The 27,781-nt window shown below is 36.3% G+C and overlaps 1 protein-coding gene across 3 annotated transcripts; it reads right to left on the bottom strand.

The window, feature by feature from the left end:
* Positions 1-221: 221 nt before the first annotated feature.
* LOC128679891 (uncharacterized protein) lies at positions 222-27,326 on the bottom strand. 3 transcript variants are annotated; one of them, XM_053762386.2, is made up of 17 exons: positions 26,780-27,326; positions 25,605-25,835; positions 24,641-24,880; positions 23,964-24,028; positions 23,033-23,218; positions 22,339-22,436; positions 21,497-21,626; positions 20,767-20,885; positions 11,273-11,432; positions 10,274-10,390; positions 9,698-9,843; positions 8,442-8,682; positions 6,819-7,052; positions 6,481-6,576; positions 5,510-5,740; positions 4,755-4,887; positions 222-4,222 (listed from the first exon to the last, which is right to left on the bottom strand). In XM_053762386.2, the coding sequence occupies exons 1-16, from the start codon at positions 26,952-26,954 to the stop codon at positions 4,762-4,764; spliced, it is 2,595 nt and encodes an 864-aa protein (XP_053618361.1). In that variant the 5' UTR covers positions 26,955-27,326; the 3' UTR covers positions 222-4,222; positions 4,755-4,761. The 3 variants fall into 3 exon arrangements, with proteins under 3 accessions (XP_053618361.1, XP_053618363.1, XP_053618362.1); XM_053762388.2 differs by having other exon boundaries at positions 24,767-24,880; XM_053762387.2 differs by having other exon boundaries at positions 25,605-25,832.
* Between the last annotated feature and the right edge of the window lie 455 nt (positions 27,327-27,781).

Here is a 27,781-nt window from a genome sequence, read left to right as displayed (position 1 = left end):
TCGTTCGCATCTGTCTGAGTTCGGCCAGTCGGCGGGCGTAGTCAGCGTAATACCGTCAACTTGTTAGGTACTGTAATTTCATAAATATCGCGATTACTTTCAACTTTTTACTCATTTTATCAACATTACGAAAGAGATAGCAATTAGACAAAAATATGATAAGAGGGTTTCCGCCGTTGAATATTTATAGGGATGAGAGATGTAAGAAGTAAAAAGCAAAATATTTTCTGGCAACCATTTATTATAAGTCGCCTGACGACATACTCGCCTTTACTCTACAATTAGCCTAAGGGAGGACCCAGTGCGCGTGCGCACTCCACAATTTGCCATATTTTTTACATAAAAATACCGCGCCGCGCCCAGACTCCTCCCAAAATTACCATCTACAATAAAAATACAATAATTTGAAGGAGATTATAAACAACAGACTGTAAATAATAAAAGCTATGCTTTTCATAGTCATGGGTCAAAATAATCATATGGATTCTATTATTTGACCATTGTATAATTACATTACCGAAATATAAAATTTTGTGAGCTCCACGTGCCATTTATAAAACGTCTTAATTTTAAAATAGGCACAGATTTGAAAATATCGTTTAGGTACTTGTACCGACACTACACTCTTCTAAATATTATTAGAGAGATCGTAGTCAATTAATGATATGTGCGTCACACTGCACACATTCTTGACAATATTGTAAACACCATTTCATTGATACAAAAAATAAAGAAATAGCCGCAAGAAAGACCATTTTTTACATCTTAAGCGACAGATAGACTCGCGTCACGAACACCAACGTTGGTGGTTCCGCCTAACTACTATTGAGACGCGGCAGAATGAACATCCTATCACTCAGATTATGACCCGAACAAAGATCAAGGTACCGATTGTGCAAACGCTAAACCACAGTTGTTTCACAATAGTAGATCTTACTAACACGCGATAAATACTAATATTGAACCAATTGTGTTCCACTATATTTTGGCAACTTATTACTGTGTTATTAGGTAAACAATCTACGTGTTTTTAAATAAACAAACACTTTAAAAATCAACCTTTGCACAAGGTAATTTATTATATAATTACAATTATTAATTTGTAATGTGGCAATGAAACCGAGATCAGATACAGGATTGAGCAAGTTAGAAATGCGTTTCGTCGCATCAGGATGACCAAATGCTACAGAGAATATCTGTACTTTTGTACGGAGCTGTAGCATAGACACTCGCTAAAGTTATGGGTAAGAAACTGAACATATTTGAATTGTACCGTGTACATTGGTAGTGATAGGCATGAACCTCTGTGGAGCGGTAATAGCAGAGTTTGTAATAAATTTTGTTAGGTCGATGTGTTGCTGACTATACTGTAAAATGCTAAGAATTTCTTGCGTGCAGAGAATACGATATATCACCGTATTGCAAAGAATGGGCAAATAACTGGAAACTATGAAAACTATTAAAATCAGAAAACCTGAGTATTTAGACAACATAATGCAAAACAATATGAGCTCCTTATCATACGAGGCGAGATCCAAAGCCTAGTTTAGATACTGGTGTGTTGGACTATGATAATGTACTGGATCTATTTATATCGTACGTAAAGTTTCGTATGTAGGTACATATTGTAAAATTGTTCTTATTTGACACGTGAAAACCAGATAGTATTATTGTATTATTATTATTTGAATTGCATGCAGGATTTTATACATTAGTCTGATTTGTAACCTTTGGATATATATATATCCAAAGGTTATAATACAAAGGTATATAAATAAAAATTTAAATATGTCAGATGTCAGATGTAAATATGTGCAGATATACTGTTTTTATAGTCTAAACTTCGGTATAGGACAGTTTGCGAATAAATGGTCGATTATAATTTTTTTTCTCGTGTATTTAGACACAGACAAGCATAGAGATTTTCTTAAATGTTATTTTTTGTATCAATAAACTTTAATCACAGCTATAGGCCCCCGATCATAGCCAATTTGTTAGTAAAGCAAAGTCACCTCCGTTTGCAGAGTGGTGAAAGTGAACCCTAATTCATAAAAACCTAACAAGTTTTAGTTAAAATATGTAACAAATATGGACTTATGGACTGTTTTTTGTGTGTTTTTATTTATCATTACATGCGTAACTAAAAATCGATCATATGATGGCATTATGCGTGAAACGTCACATAGGTCTATCTCGTACGCGATATTTGTCATTGACAAAACGAGACAAAACATATTTTAACTGAAATAAGTAACTTTTTTATGAACAACAGGGCAAGTAACTGGAGAGTTAATAAAAGGCTTCAAATTAGATTTTGAAATTAATCTACTTCCATCTCCTTTTTTGTTTATATATATAAAGACACATTCCTAAAGCAATTTTAAGAAAGCCTGTCGTTAGCCCTCCAGATACTCTTTCAAACTTCATATACATTAGATTCTCTTGTACTAATATACAAGTCTTAAAAATATTATATGTAATTTAAACATTGCCACATAATTTCTATTAAAAACGAAATCATCAGCCCTATGTAAAAGTCCAAACGTCATAACGCCGAAACCAAAACTGTATAGGCACTGACAGCTACACTATTAATTATAATTAAAAAAATATTTACAATATGCTTAATTAAAATTGTTTATTAACCTCTTAACACAATGTTAAATGATATTTCATCGGGTCTCAAGCCTTATTTGTAAGTAAAACAGAATCAACAATTTCTGTTGAAAATTTGATACACGTAATGTAAAACTAATAAATATTTTTTCATGATTATGTCATCCCAAACTACTAAAAAAATACAAAGCACATCAAATTTCAAGCAGAACAAAAACACAAAAAGTGAGTATAGAATAAAGAAATAAAAATACAGACGGGACTATACTTCGGTCAATCATAAAAGAATAATTACAACAGAAATACTAACAGTACCAGTAGTAACAGCAGTAACTTTGAAAATTTCGTACTAAACGAAACCACAGGGACGACGACAAACATATTACATGTATTTTACTGAAAAATCCAATGTTATACTATAATTATATTTATTCAAATTGTGAATAAAGATAAAACATCTCTCAAAAATTGGTTTTCACTATAGACTAAAGATATACAATATTATATTGCTGTTTTATAGGAATCTAAGTTGCTCTATGAATCTTTACGTGCAGGTACAATTTATATTATCCCATTTCAAATTTACCTTTGAATTACTACATGACGAGAAATGTCACTTTAGATTTGAAAATTTTAATCGCCTCTTGATTTGAGAAATTCAAAATTATATCACAATTTACAATTTTACATCCTTTATTGTACATTTTCGAATCAAAAATAAATAATACAAAAAAATACGGATAGATTTTGACGTCTGAAATAACATTTGTAACTAGCATCCGTGACGAATATTTTAGATATAAAAATTGTATATTTGAGAGCGTATTCAATGGATTTTTTTCTGTCAAAATGACTAAACATTGTCAATTTTATAATACATTTACAGTATAATAAAATTGACAATGTTTAACGCTCGTAAGTCCAACATTTCGTACGCAGCGTTTGAGACGTCAATCTTCATCACATACACAAACATAAATAAATGATTGTGGAAATCTCAGAAAACTGAACGTAATATTGGAAATGACATGTTCATACCTTTTTAAAAAGTGAGCAGAACGTAATCGACTACAAGACGTTAGGGCAAAGACCATAATTATAATTTTGGATTTTTAGAAAAAAAAATGCTTATGAAGGCACCATGAATATGTACATATTCATGGTCCTTCAGTGGAATGAAACACAAATATTTTCTTGGCAAAATCAATGGAGTGGTTTACGATCACATTCCCCATCTCACACACTAGATGAGGAATTATCAACTAGATTGCAGATTTCCTCACGATGTTTTCCTTCACCGGAAGGAAGTGGAAAACTCATGTATATGTGGATACTTAACACAGTGAATGTCTAATTTCAAGGTTCGTTCAAGGCTCACCCTAACGCTTGTATAGTCTCATCTGAGCGTATTACCGGTTTCTTCCTCTGCCGTTGAGCGTCGGAGCCCAGGATCCGAAGCCTTGTATGGTCACAAGTAGTAAAAATGCAAGCTACGTACGAAAGCTGTTATGGAGCCGTATATTCATGTATTTATTCCGAGTGGTCTTCAACTTTCAGACATAGATTTAGGGACGAGAATCTGTGCGTGGTGTTATCGAGGACCAACCTGAAGACGAACAAGATCATATATTAATAAATTGTAATTGTAAAATACATATAGGTGTTTAAATATCCAAATAAGATAATTCAATGTCACTTTGTGGCCGTCTAAATCAAAAGGGACCTTATGGCGGCTGGCACTTAGGGTCTTTATTGCCGTTGTTCCAATACAAAACAACGGCAATAAGTGCCGAGCGCCATAAGGTCCCTTTTGATTTGGACGGATACAATTGATCAGTTATTCATCTCAAGTTTAATATTTTATTAGTATTGCTTTTTTACTTCAAAATGGTGACATAATACATAGATTCTCCTTTTTTTGTTTTTGACATGAAAAAAAAAACCTGACTTGACTAATTTTATGTCACCATTTTGAATATTTCATATATTACATTTGTATTGACATTTATTAAATTTCATACCTATTATTATATAAATAAAGGACATTGATTTTTTAATATATATCTTAGATAACGAAACGAAATTTCATTGGATAAGCTAAATCAGCGAGCACAGTGTGTCTACTAACTACAGTATACCTGAGGTCTACTGGAAGTCAGCCAGCGACTGCCGCCAGGTGGCGTGGAAGGGGATCCGCAGCAGCTTCAGCTTGGTGTGCGGCAGCTGCGCCGACAGCAGCCGCTGCAGCGTCGGCAGCGGCAGGATCTCCACCTGCACATGTTCAAAACAAACATATAAGAAATTGGAATAGAATTATGTTTAAAAAGAAATTCGGCTACTATTATTTTTTTTGTGACTTTATTTTCTAAATGACAATAATTGAAAATTGACGATCTCGGTGTCGCAGTGGCTAAGTGCTTGCCTCTGAACCGAGAGGTCCCGGGTTCGATCCCCGGTCGGGTCATGATGGAAAATGATCTTTTTCTGATTGGCCCGGGTCTTGGATGTTTATCTATATAATGTATTTGTTAAAAAATATAGTATCGTTGAGTTAGTTATCCCATAACACAAGTCTCGAACTTACTTTGGGGCTAGTTAATCTGTGTGATTTGTCCTAATATATTTATTTATTTGTTCATATTTTTGTGACATTATATAGAATGAATGAATTTAATTTTTTTTATTATTTATTATGAGTACTAAATACTTCTGCTGCAATAACGACACGAGTGCGCGAACTCAGTCTTCATATTCTTATTCTCTTTCTCTCTCTTCTTTTATTTATCAACTCGCAAAAATGACTGACGTCGATCTCGTCGGGGTTGCTGGTTCGGCAGCAATAGACTGGGCGGGCAGCGCCGGCGACCGCTAGAGTGGAGGAGTGAGGAGAGACCTGCGGAGGCCCGGCCACGGTGTGGTGCTCCTCGGGCAGGCGGCAGCCGGGCACCGGCTTCAGCACGGGGATGCACTCGCCGACATCGCGGCGCTTGTCCCCGCCTCCGCCGCCGCCGCCGTGCGGCTCACACTGGTCTATGAACAGCTCCGTCACGCGCAGCAGCTCTATGGTCACGCCCCACATCAGGTGCGTCAGCGTCTCCTTCAGTCTCAACACGCCGCTCAGCACCTGCGACCAACCCACAGTGTGTGTGGACATTCAAACAAACAAACAAACAAACAAACAAACAAACAAACAAACAAACAAACAAACAAACAAACAAAACAAACAAACAAGCGAGCGAGCGAGCCTATGATGGCCTCAAATAATAGATTGTACGTCGAAATAGTGAATTGAAACACTTCGAGCGAGGCGTTTATCATCATCAATGCATGGTAATAGTAGTTTTCATAGACCACCACTTACTTCTGGTGAAGGAAAACATCGTGAGGAAACCTGCACACTGGTGGACAGTTCAGTTCACTAGTGTGTATGCGACTACCTGCTACTAGATGACATTAAGTAGTAGTAAAATCTGACTCCAGTGTTAGCAATAACACACTCGATATGACGATGAATGCCTGTCTGTCTCTACCAGACAGATTTTGAAAACAGAAAATTTGACACCAATGATTGGTGTCAAATTGTATTCAAGTCGCCTAAAGGCAACTGACATGACTTTACGGATTTTGATGCGAGTTTTAAAACAAATAAATAGTGCGATTCCTAGAGAAAGTACAATTTATTATGGTTTTACCCGAGCAAAACCGGAACAGACCACTATTATCATAAACGTTCGACACTCGAGCGTAAAATAGAATTTGACGTCGAGTACTTTTCGAGCAAAAAAGTGAAATAATAATTCTAATCAGCTTACATCCAAACGTCTTTCTTTACGAATCTGTTTTTTAATTATATTTTAAATTTACCTGTTTATTGGTAGTGGCGGACTGCGAGACGTAAGTGGGTATTATCAGTAACCGCTGAATATTCTTGCATTCCGCCAGCGCGTCGTCGAATCCCACCTGGAAATACATAATCATTTCAAAAATATTGTTTCATCAGTTATAATGCTAACAGTGAAATTTTTTAATCCAATCTTAATGCAATGTTTATTACACTTGGACAGCTAAAGCGATTTCGATTAAATTTGTGCGACATTGATGCGTCTGCAATACGACGCGTTGCATTTGCAGCTCGTCATTGAATTTGTGTGCGTTAGTTCACACCGACAGTTCTGAGTCGAGGATGTATGCGCGTGTCAGACCTTGACGTCGATGTTGACGAGCTCCAGGCTGGTGAGCAGCGGCAGCAGCGCCAGCGAGCGCAGGATAGCGGACGCAGCACAGTGCGCAGTGCCACGCTCGAGGCGCAGCCGCCGCAGCTGCGAGAGCCCGCGCACTGCGGACGCGAACTCTGTGCTGAACGTGCACTCGCCGAGCTCCAGCGACTGCAGCTGCGGCAGCTGTCCCACCACGTCGCACAGGCACCAGCCTAGGTCCTGCCAATTATACGATCTATATATATACAGGGTTACTGGTATCTAACGAATCTAACGTAGAGACTAACATCTTTTGTTCTACGACTTTTGTCTAAACAAAATAAATACAAACATTTTCCTTTTTTTTTAGTTTTAATGTAGTTTCTATATAAAGTTACATAACGCTACTGTACTATCTCATGTTGCTTGGCTATTACATAGAGTTAAGATGCGTAGTATCACAAATTAGATAGGTTTTTTTATATGAAAAAAAAACTACAAATCACAAAGTCATAGAATACAGTTGCTTGTTTCGATGTACCCAAGTGGTCTTTAGGTTTTACGTTTGATACCAGGGACCCTGTATACAAAACAATTAGTATAAACTCTCTCTCATCCGAACTGTTGGGATGAACATAGGTGACTAAAGAGTTGACGTTTATTAGTATAATAACTGTTGCCTACGAGAATTTCAAGATTTCAAGAAATCCTTTATTATTGCTCCACTACGCTCCATAAGGACACTACATACCAGATCTCGACATGATTTCAGTACTTTCATTCGTGCCAGTTTATTTCAATTGAATAGACCATCTTACGTTTATATTTAAAAATCTCGCTTTTAATGAGGATTGCTATTGCTTGTTATGAAACAAAGATATTCCAGTAAAAAAAAAACAAAGTATTTAATGAAAAAACACCTCGGTTCATTTTCCCCATAAGTCTACTCATGCAAACTTTTCTTACTCTTTATAGACAAAGAGTATTTAAGACAGAGATAATACAACTATATTACATAGTTGCTGTTGAGCACTCAATAACATGTTACTATTACTTATTCCATGTAACCGATTAAGTCGAGTTATATTGTCAAAAATCAAAATCAAATCATGTATTCCGAAATTAGGCCTTCACAGGCACTTTTTCATGTCCTATACTAAATTAAATGATATTTATCAAAGTTACAAACTACTAGCATTTCAGAATGACCACTATTGTTAATTTTGTGAACAACTTTTTGGCCGGATATGTATTAATAAAATTAAAACTGTAAATTCTTTTTAAAAATGGCTATTGTTATTTAAATAAATCAACATTACAGACCTTACAGATAACCTAGTCAACAAGATACTTATTTTAGAAAATAATAATGAAATGAAAAAATCTGGAATCGAGCGGGAATTGAACCTGCGCCCCTGTCTATTCGGGACGGGGCTCTTGACCACTGAGCTATCGAGACCATGCCAGTTCGGCCGAATTAATTCAAACCTAATCAATAAACAAGATACTTATCGAGCTAAGAGAACTTATCATATGACATGAGTCATGCTATGTGTGATTATGCATTTTGTACTTATATATACTATGGAATTAATTTGTGCAATAAAGAATGATTGTATTGTATTGTACCTTAATAGACGTGAGTGACAGATGCTGTAATGCCTTGAGCTGAGCCAGCGGACGCAGATCCCTAGTGAGCGTGAGGCCGGCCATGCTCTTCAGGCGCAGCTCGTGCAGCAGCGTCAGCCGCGACAGCGGCGCGGGGTCCAGCCTCGCGTCTCTGATGGCCAGCGCGGACAGCGCACGCAGCGAGGACAGTCGGCTGCACACCGCCTCCACTGCGCGAGCGGGACAGCGACACATCTCTATCCTGTTGTGGTTATACTATTTGCAGAAACATGACTTCACATTTTTTTACAATGTGGTATGAAAAGAAGAACTTAATACTACATGTTTCACCGTCCACGCGTATGCAAATTAGGCAAAATTAGATGTATTTAGGATCATTATAAAATTCATAGACTGTAACTACGCAGGTGGATTGCAATGCTACGAAGATTTAAACTTGGATAGTCCACTTTCAAAAAGTATGATATTATAAAAACAAACTCGACTAAACTTTTGATGAATAAAATTTTGTAACAACTTTTATTAAGAAATCACCATAAACGTAATATTATATGTAGCTGTCAATCGAACATCATTCTACGCGAACATTTTAGCACGTTGTGACGTCACTTGATCGTGTCGTTCAGTATGGAGCGTTCGGACGGGTCCAAAAATGTGTGAGCAATTTTATTTTTGTCATATCTTTGAAAGTATTGTCATTATCACAGTATTTTTTTTCACTTGTGTTTCTAAAAAGGGGCATCGAAATAGTCATCAAAACAATTGTCAACTAGCCTATTGACCAGTCTTCGATATAACAGTCTCTAATTTAATATTACAGTAAAGGATGGAAATTAGCCCCTCCGTACACAACGCGATACAAGTCTCAGATACTAATGTCGTACCCGACATTAGAATTCATTCGCGAGTATAAAAATGTCCGCACACATTTTTGTAGAGTTTTCACCAATATATGTTTCCTTCCTGAGGAAGTTTAAGTGTATATTTTGTTAGCTTTTGCCCGCAACTACGCCTGCGTAAATTTCATATGATTTTCATACAAACTTTCATCCCCCATTATAGTAATTTGGGGGTTAATTTTTGAAAAAAAAAGTAGCCTATGTTTGATGGGTGTACTTTAACTACATGCATACAAAATTTCAACAAAATCAGTCCAGCTGTGTAGCCGTGAAATCGGAACAGACAGACTTTCGCATTTAGTACGGATAATGTTACTATCAGAGTGAAGCCGAGATGTGCCGCTAGTATGAACTTACCTTTCCAAAGAATCCACTTCCCCTATATGTTGCGCGAACTGATCCCAAAACGTGACGTCATTTTGTGGGAGTAACATCTTGCGTAGATCTAGACGTTTGGTTCCGTGTCGCTTCAGAGCTGCGCATAAGCCGCCCCAGTCGCTCACCTGGGACCATAAACACCACAAACTCGTTAATACAAAAAATCTTAAAATATTTGTATTTGACCGAAATTACGTTTAATTTGGGCGGATAGTAGTCACAAAATCACTTAGTTATTTGTTACTAACTGTGCCCCGGGGCTTTGCTACCGTAGATATTTCGAAATAAAAGGTTATTCCAGGTTATATTTTACCCATTTACCAAATTTGATAACAATCCGTCCAGTCTTCAACTCATCAAGTCCAGTCAGTCCAATTTCGGGATAAAATTCCCGAAATTCCCACGGGAACTAAGCTCCGGGGGGCATGCAGTATTTTATAAACAAAAAATGTACTAATAGTTTCATTTCCCACAAAGTAAAATTATTCTAAAATCATTTTATTTTCAGTTCAAAATTTACAATGTGTTGTTGTGAGGTGTATGGCTAGGACTCACGTGCGAGTTCTTCATCCGCACGTGCCTCCAGAGCGCGGGCGCGGCGGCCAGCTGGCGCCACAGCCGACACACGCGCGCGCACTGCGCCAGCTCGCGCATGCCCAGGTACTGGAAGATCTAAGGGAATGCTGTTTTCATGTAAACTGTCGCGACGTGTGACTGATAAGTGTAGTAAGTATTGAACAGATTATATACTAACAAAATAAACAATTATAAAAACCTTGGCTGCACGTATGTCTGTACGTGAGATGATTAATTAACATTTTATAATTTATTTCCTATATCATCTAATGTACAGTAATATGCAGCCATAAAACTCCTCCTTTGATGAAAAATAAATTCAAGAACTTAATTTAGAAACAATTTAATAAAATATAAGTACCTATATGAAATACACAAACATCACTTTTAAATATATTTATTATTATTTAAATATTATTTAAAAGTGTTTATATAATCGCGAGATCTATGCTGCGACGAGTCGTCGCATAGATCTCGCGATCAACCTTTCTGGCTATGAGCAGATGTTGTGTGATTTTTAAGGTGCAAATTATCTCCCAATTGAAATGATTTTATCTTTATTTGAAGCAGGCGGTATGGTGAGTTGCGAGGTCAGATGGTAATGTTAGCAGTAGGACGTTTCCTATATCGATCTGCGCCTGAACAACCTGTAAGTTCACAGGATGTGCAGGCGCAGATAGAGTTATACGTGTCCAGAGATGGATTTATACCCGGTATTCGCGCGAGGCTGGGCAATTACTGAGTATAAACCCCTCTACATACGTGCCAGATGACAAGGCGTCCAAGAAAACAGTCTAGATACTGACTGGTAATCATCGACGCCAACGATAAGTCATAAAATATATCATTTATTTCAGACTTTGGAGGTCCATACATGAAATGGAAATTTATTATTATTATAGTTAAAATTAACCGCACACATTTTATAAACCGCCATATATTATATAAAAGCAATTCAGACTCGATAAGAAGCATTACCTGTACAACAACATTATAGTTCCTCTCCTGCGCAGTGCTGTAGAACGCCGTGAAGTGATCAGTGTCGTCGACCTTCGGCCGGCCTCGTCTCCGCGGCGACGACAACACTGCCGGGGGAGACGCCGCACCGTTCGCCACTTTACCGCGCTTTTTGTCGTCGCTGTCGGAAATTGTGCTTTATTGTTACAGGTGTTGGGTTGAGAATCGTTTGGATTGTGAATTTTGTCGTCGCTGGGGTAAATTGAGTTTTATTATTATAAAAGTTAGGTTGAGAATAGTTTGAATTGTATGTTGATATGTGAAATGGCACAAAAAAAAGAGTGGTTAAATCCATGAAAAATCGACTAGACAATTTATTTTATCGAAAATCATTTTTTTTAATTAAAAAACTAAATTTGCCATACACTAATATCAACACAAATTAACAAAAATAACAAATAAATAAAAAATACAAAAAACATTACCTCTAAATTCCGCTTCCTGTTCAACCATCGTAAAACGCGAAAAAAGACGTAATAATAACATTTTATTTGTGAACAACGCGACGGTTTGATACATGTTACATACAAACTTATAATAACAGCATATTATCATGCAAATATCACTATACAAAGATTTCAAAATAAGTCAGAATAGTATCAGCAAAAATGTGCTTCAATTTTTAAGACATATATCAAAGACACCCCATTGATTTATATATAATACAAAGACAAACAAAACCAAAAGAGAAAGAATATGTCTATACAATTTCCAACCTATCTCATACAAAGCGGTTATAAAATCGAGCACTCGATGAGGGACAAAATATATTAGAACTCTATACCGTTTCTTCTTTCTGTATTTCCAATACGCGTGTCCCTCTCTTGTAAGACCGAAACGGACGATATGACGTATATAGTTTTCTTTGTCTATCGTATAATATATGGACATTTTTTTAACAACGCTTCTGAACATGGCAGCAAATGACAGAAAAATTCAATTTATACAACAGCAAATCAAAAATAAGGTTATCAAGGTAAAGCAATTGTTATAAGATTTATTCTGTTTTTGTAATGTTCTTTTGTATCAAATAATCATTTTTTCTTTCTATCAATAAGGTGATGACCGAAAATCATTTGCTGGGCATTTTGTTCAGCGTAACACTGAGTCTCCACCTATTGCACGCACACTCCAGTTTTATTTGTGTTAAGTTTGTTAACGTTACGTTAAGTTTGTGATACTAAAATGTTTGTTGGGTGTGTGTATGCAATACTAAGCTTATTCTATTCACATAAAGACTATTTTTGGATAAATATGTATCGGATATATCTTAAAACTATTTAAACACTGAATATTATGGCTTAAAACATAGTGATAACATATTTTCATTGGTTATATGGGTTAAAGGCACTTTAATTTGCCACTAAAAAAATTGAACGAAATTAGAACATAAAGCATAATTCTCATTACGACACTAAAGTATCCCGTGAGAAAATAACTGTCACATTACTAAATAAATGTTAAATATATGGCCTAATTTCTGAATATAATATTTGATTTTGGACATTCCACACAGATTAAGTTAGCCCCAAAGTAAGTTCGAGACTTGTGTTATGTGATACTACCTCAACGATACTATATTTTATAACATAACAAACATACAGAAAACATCCAAAATCAAGGTCAATTTGTAAATTTTCTCATCTTGATCGCATTTTATCAAAAATTTCATGTGTAAACGTAAAGTTTTACGTACGTGTAATAATCGCGTAGCAAGCATATAAAATATACGTGCAAATAATCCTTATCCTTACATATTATAAAACAAAGTACCACGTCTGTCTGTTTGTTCGCGATAAACTCGTAACTACTGCACTGATTATCATGCGGTTTTCACCGGTTGATTTCTGAGATTTAGGTTTATTACTTGTTATTTTTTCCGAGCGAAGCCGGGACGGGCCGCTAGCGACATATAAGTGGAACAAATATTTTGCTTCTGTTTGAAATGCTTGCTTGCCCTTACTTTTCTACATCCACTTGAACTAATCTAAAAATTGTGATATCTCGTATTGTGTCTAGGGATGATCAGATTCCCAGTTTAGAGCGGTAATCATAAAAATTAGGTCATAGACTTAATTTTCCTCTTCTAAAACCATTTTCTGACAATTTCAAACAAGGCAAATTGTGCCTTATTCACTTAGTAACATGGTATACGATTACAAAAACATCCTCAACTTTCCCTCAGTAGTAGCAGTACTCGATTTATATACAGGGTTATTGGTATCTAAGACAAAACCTCCTAAAGACTACTAGTAAAGGGTACATAAAAAAGCAACTTTTATTCTATGACTTTTCGTGATTTGTAGTTTTTTTTTTTTCATATAAAAAAAATACAATTAATTCTTCACATCTTACTCTATATAATAGCCAAAAAACACGAGACAGTGCAGTAGCGTTATCGAACATAGAGTTAACGTTTTATAGAAACGACATTAAAACTAAAAAAAAGATTTTTTTATTTATTACGTTTAGACAAAAGTCGTAGAACAAAAGATGCTTATCTTAGGCTAGATACCAGTTAAAAAACGTATTAGTTCCTGAAATTCTGATCACTACTAGACTATATAACTATATAACAGCTCGTATTTTACAACATTTAAAGGAAAATATCACGAATTTGACTATGCAATGCGACAACTCAACAATTTTTAAAGTTATCTATAATTTTTGTCTCTCCAGTGTACAGAACTTTTGTTTATGGTCCCAGGTCATCTCTGACCCGAGTCTATGGCTATAAGTTTACAATGGTTACTTCAGGCGCCATGTTGCCTTCGTGTTATCTGTAATAAATAAATATTTTTAATTAATAATACTTTAGTTTGCCAAAAGTGTAGAGTGTGTATATTCACAAATTGGGGAAACAGGGTAGTTGATACAGAACATTCTAGCTGTGCCCCAGGGCTTCCCTCCGGTGATAATTTCAGGATAAAAAGTACCCTATGTGTTATTACCCAGGTTATATTCTACCCATGTACCAAATTAAATGCTAATTGGTCCAGTAGAATATGCGTGAAATAGTAACAAACATACATACATACCCACATCTTTACAAACTTTCGTATTTATAATATTAGTGGGATAATATATGTTGATATGTTGGTGTAATATTACTTAGGTGCTCGTATCTCCCTGGGCACAACAATGAACCCTCGCCCGTTGAGTATAGCCACAGACTGGGGTAGTTGCGCCCTCAGCAGCAGAGCCCTGGGCGGTTGTTGAGGGTGGGCCACGGCCCACACGCGTTCGCCGTCGGGACCCCCGCCCGCCACCTGAAATTATCTCAATTACAGATTCCGATTTCTTTATAATCTGTAACATCTTTTTTATTATTATTTTGATTAATCATAAGTTCCACTCTTCTTTTTGTCATTGAATGCCCTTTGTAGTTAGTCTATGGCAGTAACTGCTGTAAACGTCAACTGTTACGGAAAACTCCTTAAAGCTTCGTCCTTGAGGCGAATCCCGCGCATCGTTATATTTGATTTCTCAATAGGAGCTAGTAGTTTGTAGCTTTGGTAAATATCATTTAATTTAGAATATGACGTGAAAAAGTGGCTGTGAAGGCCTAATTTCTGAATAAATGATTTGATTTTGGAAAACATGTCTTTTAACATCCAAGCTAAGGTTGTTATTAGAATTAACCTGATGAAGAATCTCAAGATGTGAGGAAGAAAAGAAGAAAATAGTTCCATGAGCTGAGTACTCAACGCTTAACATTTGGAGAGTTTCACACTTTAATACATTTTTTTTTTTCACACATTACGCAAAGATACTTACTTATTGTAAAAATAACTCAAGGTTCAACAGCATATCGAAAAATGTGTCGCTCGCTATCCCGCGTATAATTCGCTGCAGCTCGTGCGACTATTCGCGCCAATTTGAACACGTCCATACAGGTTAGCTGACGTAAACGGCGCGAGCGAATCGCATCCCGCGCAGGATTCGCCTCAGTTTAAACGAAGCTTTACACTTTGCTTTACAATAAATTCATTTATCTAGTGTAGAATAATTTGGAAAAAGTATTTTTTAGTTTTCGCTAATAAACAAAAGAAATCGGTAAAAATGTGAAGGTGGCGCTAGTGTGCAGTTATGTATCACCTTAAGGATAATCTGTAAAATTGTGCTGGGAAGCATAATGAATAGAAGCTTATACGTTGGTTTAATTTTGGGTCCCTGATGCTCGGCTTCTGAGTTTTTTAACGGCAATTTATTTATTCGATAGCGAATACATAAACTGCCGTTAAAAAACTGGAGACACCGGGCTTAAGTAAATAGAATTTTAATAAACAACATTTTAAACTAACTTTCATTCTCAATGTCACACGCTTATCCGGCCGTATCCCCTTCGGTACAGGCACCGGTACGGGCACAGGCAGCGGTCCTGGCAGCCTTCTGGGCACGGGCGCGGGCACGGCCACGCTGACCCCGGACTTGTGGGTCAGGGGCGGAGGCTCCAGTGAGGGGGAAGATGAGCGACAGTTCTGTAGGACATACATGCAAGATTCATAGTTTAGGTTTATCATAGTACTAGTGGCCCGTCGCGGCTTCGCTCGGGTAAAACCATGATAAATTATACATCTAAACATTCCTCAGGAATCACACTATCTATTAAAAATGCCCGCATCCAAATCCGTTGCGTAGTTTTTAAGATCTAAGCATATATAGTTACAGACAGACAGCGGGAATCTACTTTCGTTTTATAATATGTATTGATGATAAGCAGGTATATTATGGATTTGTGGCGAAATATGCGTATAGGGTTGTAAGAAATAATTGATGAATATACTTTATTTTTCTAGATATTTATGTTCCATATCAAAAGAGTGTGTGGTACCGCCCTAAAATATGACCACTCCATATTTCCCTGTGATGTCGGACGAGGCTACTAAGGAACGCACAGCATTAATAGTTGCTAGACAACAATAGCATTCCCAAGAAGCTTGAGGATAGACATGCAGTAATATCATAGACGAATAAATACAAAATTTTGTTTACTTTTTACCAATGATCCAAGATCATTAAAACATTTGTAAAAATGTATTCTCAAAGGGGTTTGAAGATTTTACTATGGAGCGTGGCATACCTACTGCCGCCATTTTGATTTTTTTTCAAAATCGCGGCCAGCCATGAAACTTTTATAAATCGATAGCTGACATTAATGCCAACAAAAAATATTAATTCAATGACCTTCATAAAGTGTCAGGTTTCCGAGAAAATAACCGTCAAAGTTGATCACGTGATTTTTTTTTAATAGCGACTATAATCCCATCTATTTGGTATAACAATGTGTAAACATACACAAAATATTCTAATAGGTATAGATAATATTAATAATAAAACAGATAACTATGCCTCATGATATTTCTACATGTTGCGGCTACTATGTACTTAATAAGAATATTTCATACTACGACAAAAAAGTCAATGGTGACGTACTGTTCATTAGGTATTGTTTTAGGTGTTATATATAGCAAGAAAATAGATTATATATTGTATTATTCTAATGTGCAAGCGAGACGGAAGGGGGGGGGGGGAGTGTGGTGGAGGGAGATGCGCCCTGCCACCTTTATACCCCCGACCGCTGCACTCAGTTTGCTACCTGTGTTCTTTCTATGCGGGAGTAAACGCCTCTCTGTGCGAGTTATTCGTTATTTAGTATTTGTATTGATGTTATGAATGTGATTTTTGTATTTGTAGTCTCAAAAGTATTTAAATTGTGTATACTAAAAGCATGATGCCTTAAAATCTTTATCGGGCAATAAAAATACTGTTCCTAAACTGTACTTTTAATTTTTTTCCCTTTTGTGCCAATGTAAAAAGAAATCCAGGTTTTTATATAACTATTTTCGAAAAGAGAAATTGTAGTAGGTAACCATAAAACTATGCCACAATATAAATGTAAAGAGAATTTTTAATTTTATGATTATTCCTATCTTATGTTATGTAGTAAATGGTTTTACAGAGGTACCTATTACTTTTATTTATCCTATAATGTCAAATGTCATATTAAATCAAATGACGATACTGCACTCACACATAGATGGTCACAAAATATGTTATTAAGTTGAAAAATATATCCAGATACAATGCAACATACATATTTGTTCTAAAAGTTATTTTTTTTAATATCTTGATTCATCAGAACACATACCCTTGCTTATAATTATGGATGTCACGTGATCAACTTTGACGGTTATTATCTCAGAAACCTGACACTTTACGAGGGTCATTGTTTTAATATTTTTGTTGGTATTAATGTCAGCTATCGATTTATATACGTTTCATGGCTGGCCGCGATTTTGAAAAAAAATCAAAATGGCGGCAGTAGGTATGCCACAAATCTTCAAACCCTTTTAGTAGTTAATAGCTAATCTGTCACAAAGGTTATGTAAAATATGATAGTTCTGTGTTTATGTTGTTAAAATAAATAAATAAAAATAAAATTATTAAGGAAACAATATTACAATATTATTATTATATACTGCGTCGCAGCCCCTAACGCGGCACACGAAGATGAGAGAGAGAGAGAGAGAGAGAGAGAGAGAGAGAGAGAGAGAGAGAGAGAGAGATTCACCTTACACAGCACCCGTGCGGGTGCGGGTGCGGAGTGGGTGTACCCGATGCAGGCGGGGTGGTAGAGACACAGGCATGCGGCGCACGCTAGCGTCGGCAATCCCGCGCCGCAGCTCAGCGAACACGGCTGCACCAGCTGGCGCGGCGACTGCGCCCGCCGGTTAAATTACAAAAATAATATTTATTTTATCTAGCCTGTAGGTGTTGTGTCCCACTGCTGGGAAAAGGTAAAAATAAATAAATACTACATAATATATGCAAAATTTCAAGAAGATCGGTTGAGTAGATAGAGCGTGAAGAGGTAACAAACAAACAAACTTACTTTCGCATCTATAATATTAGTTAGGATTCCAATATTTGTGCATAAATTCGCGGGGGTAAGGCTTACGCGTGCGCCTTATGGCGTGCATACATAAAATTCAAATCCATAACTAAAACACATGTAAAAAAAAACACAAATCATTTACTAATCTAGCACTCTGTCATAGTCTTTTAAAGCGCAGGTAAAGAAGAATCGGCGCAACAAATTCACCGCAGACTTATCTCCAAACATGTCTATTATATTATCTCTATGTCTCAATAATATCTTTAGTCAAGATCTCATTTTTACTAACAAAATGGTCTATGTCTGATATTAATAAAATCAACAGACTTTTAAGGGGGAAATGACCAATTAACCTACATCAAAAACACACATATTATTTTAGAACAAATGCAAGCTGAAATTTTGTATACAGGTTTATTTCGCGTGACAATGTACTATTATAATTTATCACGCCTCGCAAAATATCTCCGGCGACAATAAAAGCTTGTGTTCAAAATGTCATGTCATTCTTGTATAAAACTTGTATTCAACAACTATAGTAACGACACCATGGTTCCTTTAATACTATTGTGAGAAAAATCAGTAGCTGTCATAGAATTATTTATTTATTTAAAAACTTTATTGCACAAAATTACAAAAAAAAGAAATATGTAAAAAAGGTGGGCTTATTTCAGGTTTCTATAAACCTCTTGACGGTCTCCGCGACACTGGAGGTCCCGGGTTCGATCCCCGGTCGCCTCAACGTGGAAAATGATCTTTTTCCGATTGACCTGGCTCTTGGATTATCTATCAGTCAACCATTAAACATAAATAGCCAGGTAAAGGCTGGAAAAATGAAAAAAAACTCACCGTGACATCAGGCGAGGGCGGCGGCCGGCTCTGCAACGGCGGCGGCGGAGGCGGAGGCGGAGGCGGCGGCGGCGGGGGCGGAGGCGGAGGCGGCGGGGGAGGAGGCGCGGCGGCGGCGGGCGACGCGGTGAGCGGCCTGGCCGCATACGACTACACTCGCGCCGGCTCAGTACCCGCGGTGGAGGGCTGATTGCGCGAGTCAATCAGCCCCCCGAATTATACATTTGGATTCACTCCACTGAATTATGTAGACGGTAATGATTTTTAGTATTTTTTTTTTAATTTAATTAAGAACGTAATTTCACAATTGTGGCTGATATTTATCAATTAATTAATATTAACCCGAACCCTGTGCTCCAACGTTTAACGACTGAGGATGCGACCGGGAAAACGCACAGATGATTGAGATTTATCACAGGATAGAACTGCTATTAGACCAATTATTTTACTGGATAAATGTTATAGTATTTTACTAGAATCCATCAGACTGAATTTGAAAGTGTATTAGTTGATGAATAATCAATTCTAAAATTTCATATTCTATTTCGCATATGCTGTCTCTGATTACCCCATAAGAGATAAAGACGAGATAACTTATCCGTATAAAGTACTAGCTGCGCTGCGGAGCTTCGCTCTCATGGGAATGTGTTCTCATCTCTATGTCCTTGTCAGTACTTCAAACTATGTGTATGCAAAATTTCAAGAAGATTGGTTGAGCAGGTAAAGCGTGAAGAGTTAAAAAACAAACTTACTTTCGCATTTATAATATTAATTAGGATTATGGCAAACCACTTCGTTAACATTGCAAAAAATATCTGTTTCATTCCACATAGTAACCATGATAACCAGCAAGATAAACCGACTAACAAAAAAAATGTTCCACATAAAAATTACACTAAAGCTAACACATATTTCGTACAATCTCTGTTAGTCTTAAGTTTCACTTTAGCTTGTTTCTTTATGATGGAACTTTGACCGTCTAATTAACTCAGTCGAGCTCGCATAGATATTGTTACAAGTTTACAAAAAAAAAGGTTTTATAAAATAACTTATTTTCTAAAGTGAACAGTCAACTGTACATCAACCTACGCAAATACATTGCAAACTCGTCGCTATTACCGCGCCATAGAGGTTCATGCAGGGTAACTTGATGTGCTGTTAACTGTACATGATAACCAATATTTCTACAGTCTGTCAAGAAAATTAAGAAAACGGATTTTAAACGAACAACATTTTTGAATGAAAAGATTGGTTGATAAACACTCAGTGTTGCCAAATCTCATTCATTTCCACCACTTCCTTGACAGTCTGTAAAATTATGTAAATAGTAGATTTCAATATACTAAATGTACATTGTAATCAATAATCTAATCTAAAATGTATCAAACCGTCGTGTTCACAAAAATCACAATGACAAATCGATTACGTAAAAATAAAACAAACTAAAGAAAGATCCAACCAAAATCATAACTTTAAAATATTCATTGAAAACTGAGCTTTAAAGCGTCCCCAGTAGATATACTTTACAATGACAAGACGAGAGCTGACAGCGAACAACACCCTAATTTTATTATCAAAGTAAAGTAAGTCTACAGACGACGCAATAAAGCTCAATTTTCAATGAGCGTCACCCTGGTTCGAGCGTTGTCAAAAGCAGTTGAAACCAATCAACAACTAGTATGAACCGGTTCAATCAGGTGCAACATACCTGGGTTTCTTCCAAGCGGCGGAATTGTTGTTGTCGGTAGCTTTCTTCTGTTGTTTCGTGTTGTTGGCGGCCGGGGTGGAGGGGGAACTCGTGCTTAGTCTGGACCCCACTGACTTCACCTGGCGGAGAATAAATAAATATATTGAGCTAGCCCCAAAGTATGTTTGAAACTTGTGTTATGGGATAATAACTCCACGATACTATATTCTATAACATATACATATATAGATAAACATTCAAGACCCAGATCAATCTGAAAAATATCATTTTCTATGTTGACCTGACCGGGGATCGAACCCGGCACCTTCAATGTAGCAGTCCGGCATAGTTGTCATTGTGATTACGTACGTTTGTACATTTAGTTTTATACATATTATATAATTTTTTTTGACAATTTTCAATAAAATTTTATTGAAAATATTATCCATTTTTTATTTATTTAAATTTTGACATTTTTTATTAATGATGTGAATTCTTGCTCTTAATTTTTAATATATGCATGTATAAGACCTACATTTGTTATTACCTACATTGACGTTTTTGGAGAAAAGGCCGCGGTGAAGTTTGATGCGCCGCTTCTTCTTCACCTGCGCTTTTGAAGTCGGCAGTAGACTTAGTTTAAGTAATTTTTTTGGCGTCAATGAGTGATGTATATCATCCTATATTTAATAAAGAATTTTGAATTTGAAAGAATCTTGTTTCGGATGAAGTAGAACAGAGTCAGATGTACCTTGATCTTGGCGGGCGGAGACTTGAGACTGGGCTCTGGACTGGCGCCCTTGGGAGGCTTGGGCTTGGGCGCGCGCTTGCCCTCCGCGGCCGCCACCGGGGACTCCACGCGCCTGATCATCTTCGCGTCACTGGCTCACAATGTTCATATTAAAATCAATACGCTTTTAATAGTATGGTCACGTTAAGGAGTTCATGTTTGCATTCGAGCAAACATAATACAATAGTCATTTATACCGTCGCCGTTTGAGGGTGGTTCTCAGAGCGTTTCGACCGCTGCGGTCATGCGGTCATTATAATTTTTCAAATGTAACAAAGACAAGAATTACTTTTACTATCTGACTTTATATAATTAATCTGTACTGTGGTAATGTCAATTTTATGAATGATTAATTTTGGAATAAATATATATATTAGAACAAATCACACAGATTGAGCTAGCCCCAAAGTAAGTTCGAGACTTGTATTATGGGATACTAACTCAACGACACTATATTTTATAACAAATACATATATAGATAAACATCCAAGACCCAGGCCAATCAGAAAAAGATCATTTTCCATCATGACCCATCCAGGGATCGAAAATGGCACCTCTCAATTCAGTGGCAAGAACTTTACTGCTCTGAGAACCATCGTCGAGCAAATATAAATTTATTCTTTTTTCTTTCAATAAAGTCGCCTAAAAGAAAAACTTACGCGGAAGTCTGCCTTTTCCAACCTTTCTTTTTTAAACCGGCAACAGATTTTGATGCAGTTTTCCCTGTTATGGTTCCCAGACAATTGTATCTGGAAACTTTATATAGAACTTAAACTGAAACTATGTGTGAAATGTATGTTTACCGTATAATCTCCTTCTCAGGATCGTCCAATCCGAGTGGTTCCTTGAAGAACGAAAAGTTCTCCAATGTCAATCCCGTTCCGGACAAGTGCTCCGACACCTGTAACAATGATTACAATTCGTATTTCACACAAAAACTTTAAAATTATCTTCATAGCTGAGGGTCGTTGTCATTACTTGGAATGAAACACACTTTTCTTGGCACTATTAATTTGCCATTGCCTCCTTCATAAGTTAATAATCAACCGGTGTGTTCCTCACGATGTCTTTTTTTCATAGGAAGCAAAGACAGGACTATATAAAATTTTAATATTACAGAGGAAGATCAATTTCATTTCATTCATCAATTCATTCACCATTGTGACAAGCATATATCAATATTAAATTTGGAATAAGTAAATGAACCAACCTTTGGTGAACCTCAGCTTCTTTCCCTTGGATGTGTAGTAGTATATAATATACAACATCACTTTTGATGCTCGCCAATTATCATTCACATCATTCATTCACCATTGTAAAATGCGTATATCATCTATACTAGTATTATAAAGAGGTAAGCGTTTGTGAGTTTGTATGTTTGAGGTTCTCCGAAACTACCGAACCGATTTCAAAAATTCTTTCACCATTAGAAAGGTACATTATCCAAGATTGCTATAGGCTATATTTTAGAAGTCCCGGGCTACATCACGAACCAACCTCTCTGGTGGACCTGAGCTTCTTCCCCTTGGGCGTGTAGTAGTAGATGTCAGCGTTGCGACGCGCATGCGCGTCCAGCGCCGCGCGGTACACCAGCTCGCGCCGCCAGCCGCGCTCCAGCGGCGCGCGCAGCAGCGGCGACCCCATCTCTGTCGTCACTCTGCGCGCGCGCGGGGCGCTCGTCGTCTGCACGCCAGGATACACACAAGGTACACACAGTAAACAGGAAACAGGAAACTAATTAAGTACAGTAGAAGCTATCCAAAATTATATACGAGTTTATCAGATTATTTTTGGCCTAGTGAGTAAAGCTAGCGAAGTCTACAATTCTACTTGGAACAAAAATACACTTTTTATATGTATATATGTTTGTAACACGATAACTTTCGAACCGTTGGTCTTATTTTGATGAAATTTAAAAGGCATGTTGAATTTTTAAGTTCGTGGGGCATCAAAATCAGTTTTAAGTCTTTTATGAAATATTAACAATTTTGTAAAAATGTATTATGTTCGCGAGGTCTAAGTCCGCGGCGAACAACTAGTTATAATATATTGACACTTTAATTTCATCTAGTATATTTAGAATGGCTACTAAAATTTATAATAAATTACCCAATGAACTATGAAATACTAAGAAAATATTGAAAAGAAAATAATATACACTTTTCTTGCTGACTAATATTACTATTGTATTAATGACAATAAACAGGCTTGTTTGAAAATATGACATTGTATTTTCCAAAAACCAAGAAAACTATATACATATATTTATTTATCGATGCACACAACAGTTTACAACTTATACATTCTTATTTATTTAAGCTTTATTAATATTTGCACAGAAAAAATAAAAGGCTGACTAAAAGGCGGAATAAGAAGTCCATTATTGCCATTTTATTAATGAACCTTAAAAGCAAAATATGTAACTTACATCAGTAGAGATGACTCCATCGCCGTCAGACCTTGACGATAAAGCTGACGAGGGCCTTGATCCGTCTGAAACAAAATTTGTATATTATATGATTCTATATAGCAGCTATAGTTTGTAGCTTTTTGAGAAATAGTATATAATTTAAAATTTGTCGTGAAATAAAGCTTATATCTAATTCATTCATTCAATTCCATTGATTGAATATTAGAGGACTTAAATTTTGTTATGGAATCTATTGGAATGAACAAATTTCTCATGTAATAAATAGATACATGACAATTTCACAATTTCAAAACATTAGTTGAGGAAACCTTAACATTATATTTGTTAGATTTTCGCGAATAGCAGCGAACCATAGCGTAGAACAGAAAACTCTGGTATTATTTGTTAAATAATAGTCAGGCAACACTTTACATCTGATGAGTCTATACCAAAGGTTCTATAGTCAATTCACTTTTACAAACTCGCTTTAATGTTTATTTATTTATTTATTTAATTGCATACAAGACAGATTACAATCATGATACATGAATATCTAGATTAAGGAGCTGATCTAAATCATAATCCAAAAATATGTATGCCCAGACGCATTAAGAAAAGATAAGATTTAATTGACTTTAATTTGATTTAATTAATCAGTTTTTATCACATTTTAAACCAAGTAAAAATAGTCTCACCAGCTTCCACCGCCCGCGACGGACGTTTCTTAACATGTGGTGTAATGTTCTCTTTACAATCCTTGTTCAAATGTTCGACAGCTTCAGACAGCTCCTTGGCAAGGGAATCTAACGCTAGTTTCTCACCGGTGTCCTGTCGCGGGCGTTTGCTGGCGCGAAGAGGAGCAGAGGGCGTGGCCATGACGGAGCGCAGTGGTATGTGATCCTTCACGGCCGCTGACACTTCAGCTTCCAAGCGGTCTGGGGGTGATTGATAAAGATTGATGATAGTGTTGATGTTAGAAAAGAATGTATTGAATACTTTTCAAAATTTAGAAGTTTATTTATTGAATAATTTATAGACAGGCAGGTTCAAGTTCGAAGTCAATAGGGTAAGTGTTAAATTTTTTGTTTGAGAACTATTTTAAGGCATATTAATAGAAACACTAGTGAAAAAATAGTGTGATAATGACAATACTTTCAAATTCGTCCTCCTAATTTTTAATATATGTATAAGACCTATATTTGTTAATTGACATCCTTGGAGAAAAGGCTGCGGTGAAGTTTGTTGCGCCGCTTCTCCTTCACCTGCGCTTTGGAAGCCAGCAATAGACTTAGTTTAAGTAATTTTTTGACGTCAATAAGTGATGTATATCATCCTAAATTGAATAAAGAATTTTGAATTTGAATTTGAAAGATGACAAAAATAAAATCACACATTTTTTAACTCATCCAAATGCTCCATACTAAATGACACATAGAAGTGACGTCACACATAACTTGGTAAAACGTTCAAAGAAAGCTGTTCAACAGCTACCTTAAATATTGCATTTATGGTGATGACTTCATAATAATAAAAGTTGTAACAAAATTTTAGTTCTTTATTATTTTTGCAATGTAACTATGTATCGTGTGGAATCTTACAAGTAAATTTTGAAACAGTTATCTTCAACCGATGGACCTGAAATATTAGTACACAACTTACCAACAATGCGACTGTACACTAGACTGTAGGAAGACTCAAATTTACTTTCTCCAGTCTCAAAGCCTTTAAAGTCCTCTTTCCCCGCATCGCTGAAAGCTGTGGAGGCCCTCCGCTTAATTCCTCTCTTCTCGTCTCCGTCGTCAATGCCAACTGTGACAAGCTTCTCTGAAAGTTGTTCAGGCTCTGCCATGTTAACATCCTCAGTATTCTCGTCTTTTACTTCTGGTACTTCTGAAATGAAGAGAAATTTAAATAAAATTGTAGCATTTTGAAACTAAGCATTGTATGTGGTCTTAAAGACATAACATTAGGCAGTAACTTAGGTTCTGCCAAGTTACATGTAGATTTAATGTGTTCCCATCAACATAGGGTTACCAAAATTCGAATTAAATATCTGTATCCTACATAGGATGATATACATCACTTATTGATGTAAAAAAAATACTTAAAACAAGTCTACTGCCGACTTCTAAAGCATAGGTGAATAAACAGCACAACAAACTTCACTGCAGACACCTTTTCTTCAGTAAACTTGCACAACAAAAAAAAGTTCTCAGGAAAATGCTTGCGCCCCGGGGCTACACTCCAGTGGAATTTAAAGATACAAAGTATTCCATTATCTCATGTACCAAATTTTATAACAATCCGTCCAGTAGATTTTGCGTGAAAGAAGCAAACATGCATACATCCTCACAAACTTCTGCATTTACAATATTAGTAGGATTATTTAATTTCATTATTGAAAAAGAGGAAAAAATAGATAAAGATTGGTGAGGTCATTTATTTCATTCTAAAAATTGTTTTTATTTTGATTTAGTGAACTGCGATTCAGAAGTGTGAAAATAATCAGATTTGAGAGTAGTTACCGATACTACAAGATGGCAACAACCATGATTACACGAGGAAACAATTACCCGCTATGCACACTGAAATGTTTCTTAAAATAACATGCTAATTAATTGGCTTACACTGAGTAAGACAAGCAATGGTTACATGTAAAGCATATTTGATTTTAAAATTCAACAACTTGCATGATTGCTTATATAAAAAAAAACATGCATAGTCAACAATCAAATTGATAGTTTTTAAGGATTTTCCTAGCTATGAATCTTGCAATATGGTTAGAAAAGTATGTCAAGTAAATTATCTAATAGGTTATGTGAAAGTTTTCATACCTTCAGCGAGAGCTGGCGCGTCCTCTACCGGGGCCACTTCTGGCTCCGCCTCGGCCTGCGGAGTAGCCTGAGTGACCGCCTCAGCATCAACCGCGCTCGCAGGCGCCGCCTCATCTCCATTCAACTTAGCTTCTTCGATAGAAGCGTTATCACCAATCGCCATTTCCTCGGACATTGTCAAATCATACAAAATATGTCACTATACCACTGTCAAAGTGTAAATGAACACATAACAAGACGGTTATGAGACTTTATCAGCCCTCGAGATGAATACGAACAATATTGTGCGCGTCACGACGGCGATTTCCCGCTATATTGGTCAAGAAAAAACTTTAGTAATTTACCAGAACACAATTACAATAACGAAAAGTTTCGATGCACTATCAGTGGCGCCGTGTGTGGATTTCACTAAATAGAAACTGGAACCATGACTTTTGATGGTGAATAAATGAAATTTAGCAAAATTTACATCCAGTTCACAATTTCCAAAGGAAAACGTCGAGCATAAACAACATCCACTCGGTGGATAAAGACGCCACATTTGTTGTCTATGATACTATTTGTCGACCAAAGAGAAGACATTTTGTCGTTGTAGTTTTTAAATGGCGCCAAATATAAATTTCATAAAAATAGAGTACCTACCTACCTAATATAATAAAAGCTGGATAAAATTGGATTCAAATAGAATATAATCATTTATGGTTATTTATTTATTAGAATCTCTAAATAGACATGTTGTAAAATAAATATCTTTTAAAGAAAAGATACGAATGATGAAAGAGTTGGAAATTATATAGGTATGCGAAGATGAGTAGATAGTAATATTAGGGCATATTACGCAAAGCGCAGCGCAGATGGCGCTACTGATACAACTAAGGTAAACGAACATTGCCAATGGAGATAAAAAGCGCCAATTTTCAATATTATTGTAGATTTACTAGCAAAAATACCTTCTATACAATCGTTGTGTGAGTTTAAAGGAAAAAGGAAGGATTTAGTGGA

Source organism: Plodia interpunctella, chromosome 22, assembly GCF_027563975.2.
Source record: "Plodia interpunctella isolate USDA-ARS_2022_Savannah chromosome 22, ilPloInte3.2, whole genome shotgun sequence".
Classification (NCBI taxonomy): Eukaryota; Metazoa; Arthropoda; class Insecta; order Lepidoptera; family Pyralidae; genus Plodia; species Plodia interpunctella.
Note: the sequence above shows the minus strand (reverse complement) of the source record. Positions and strands in the feature narration are given on the sequence as shown.

Bases quoted from the DNA above. Each gene is read 5' to 3' on its own strand.
- LOC128679891 (XM_053762386.2), bottom strand. From the start codon at position 26,954: ATGTCCGAGGAAATGGCGATTGGTGATAACGCTTCTATCGAAGAAGCT. The intron at 8,683-9,697 runs GTAAGTTCATAC...TAACCACAACAG, and splicing joins GAAGTGGATTCTTTGGAAAG to GATAGAGATGTGTCGCTGTC. The intron at 7,053-8,441 runs GTACAATACAAT...TATAATTGGCAG, and splicing joins TGTCACTCACGTCTATTAAG to GACCTAGGCTGGTGCCTGTG.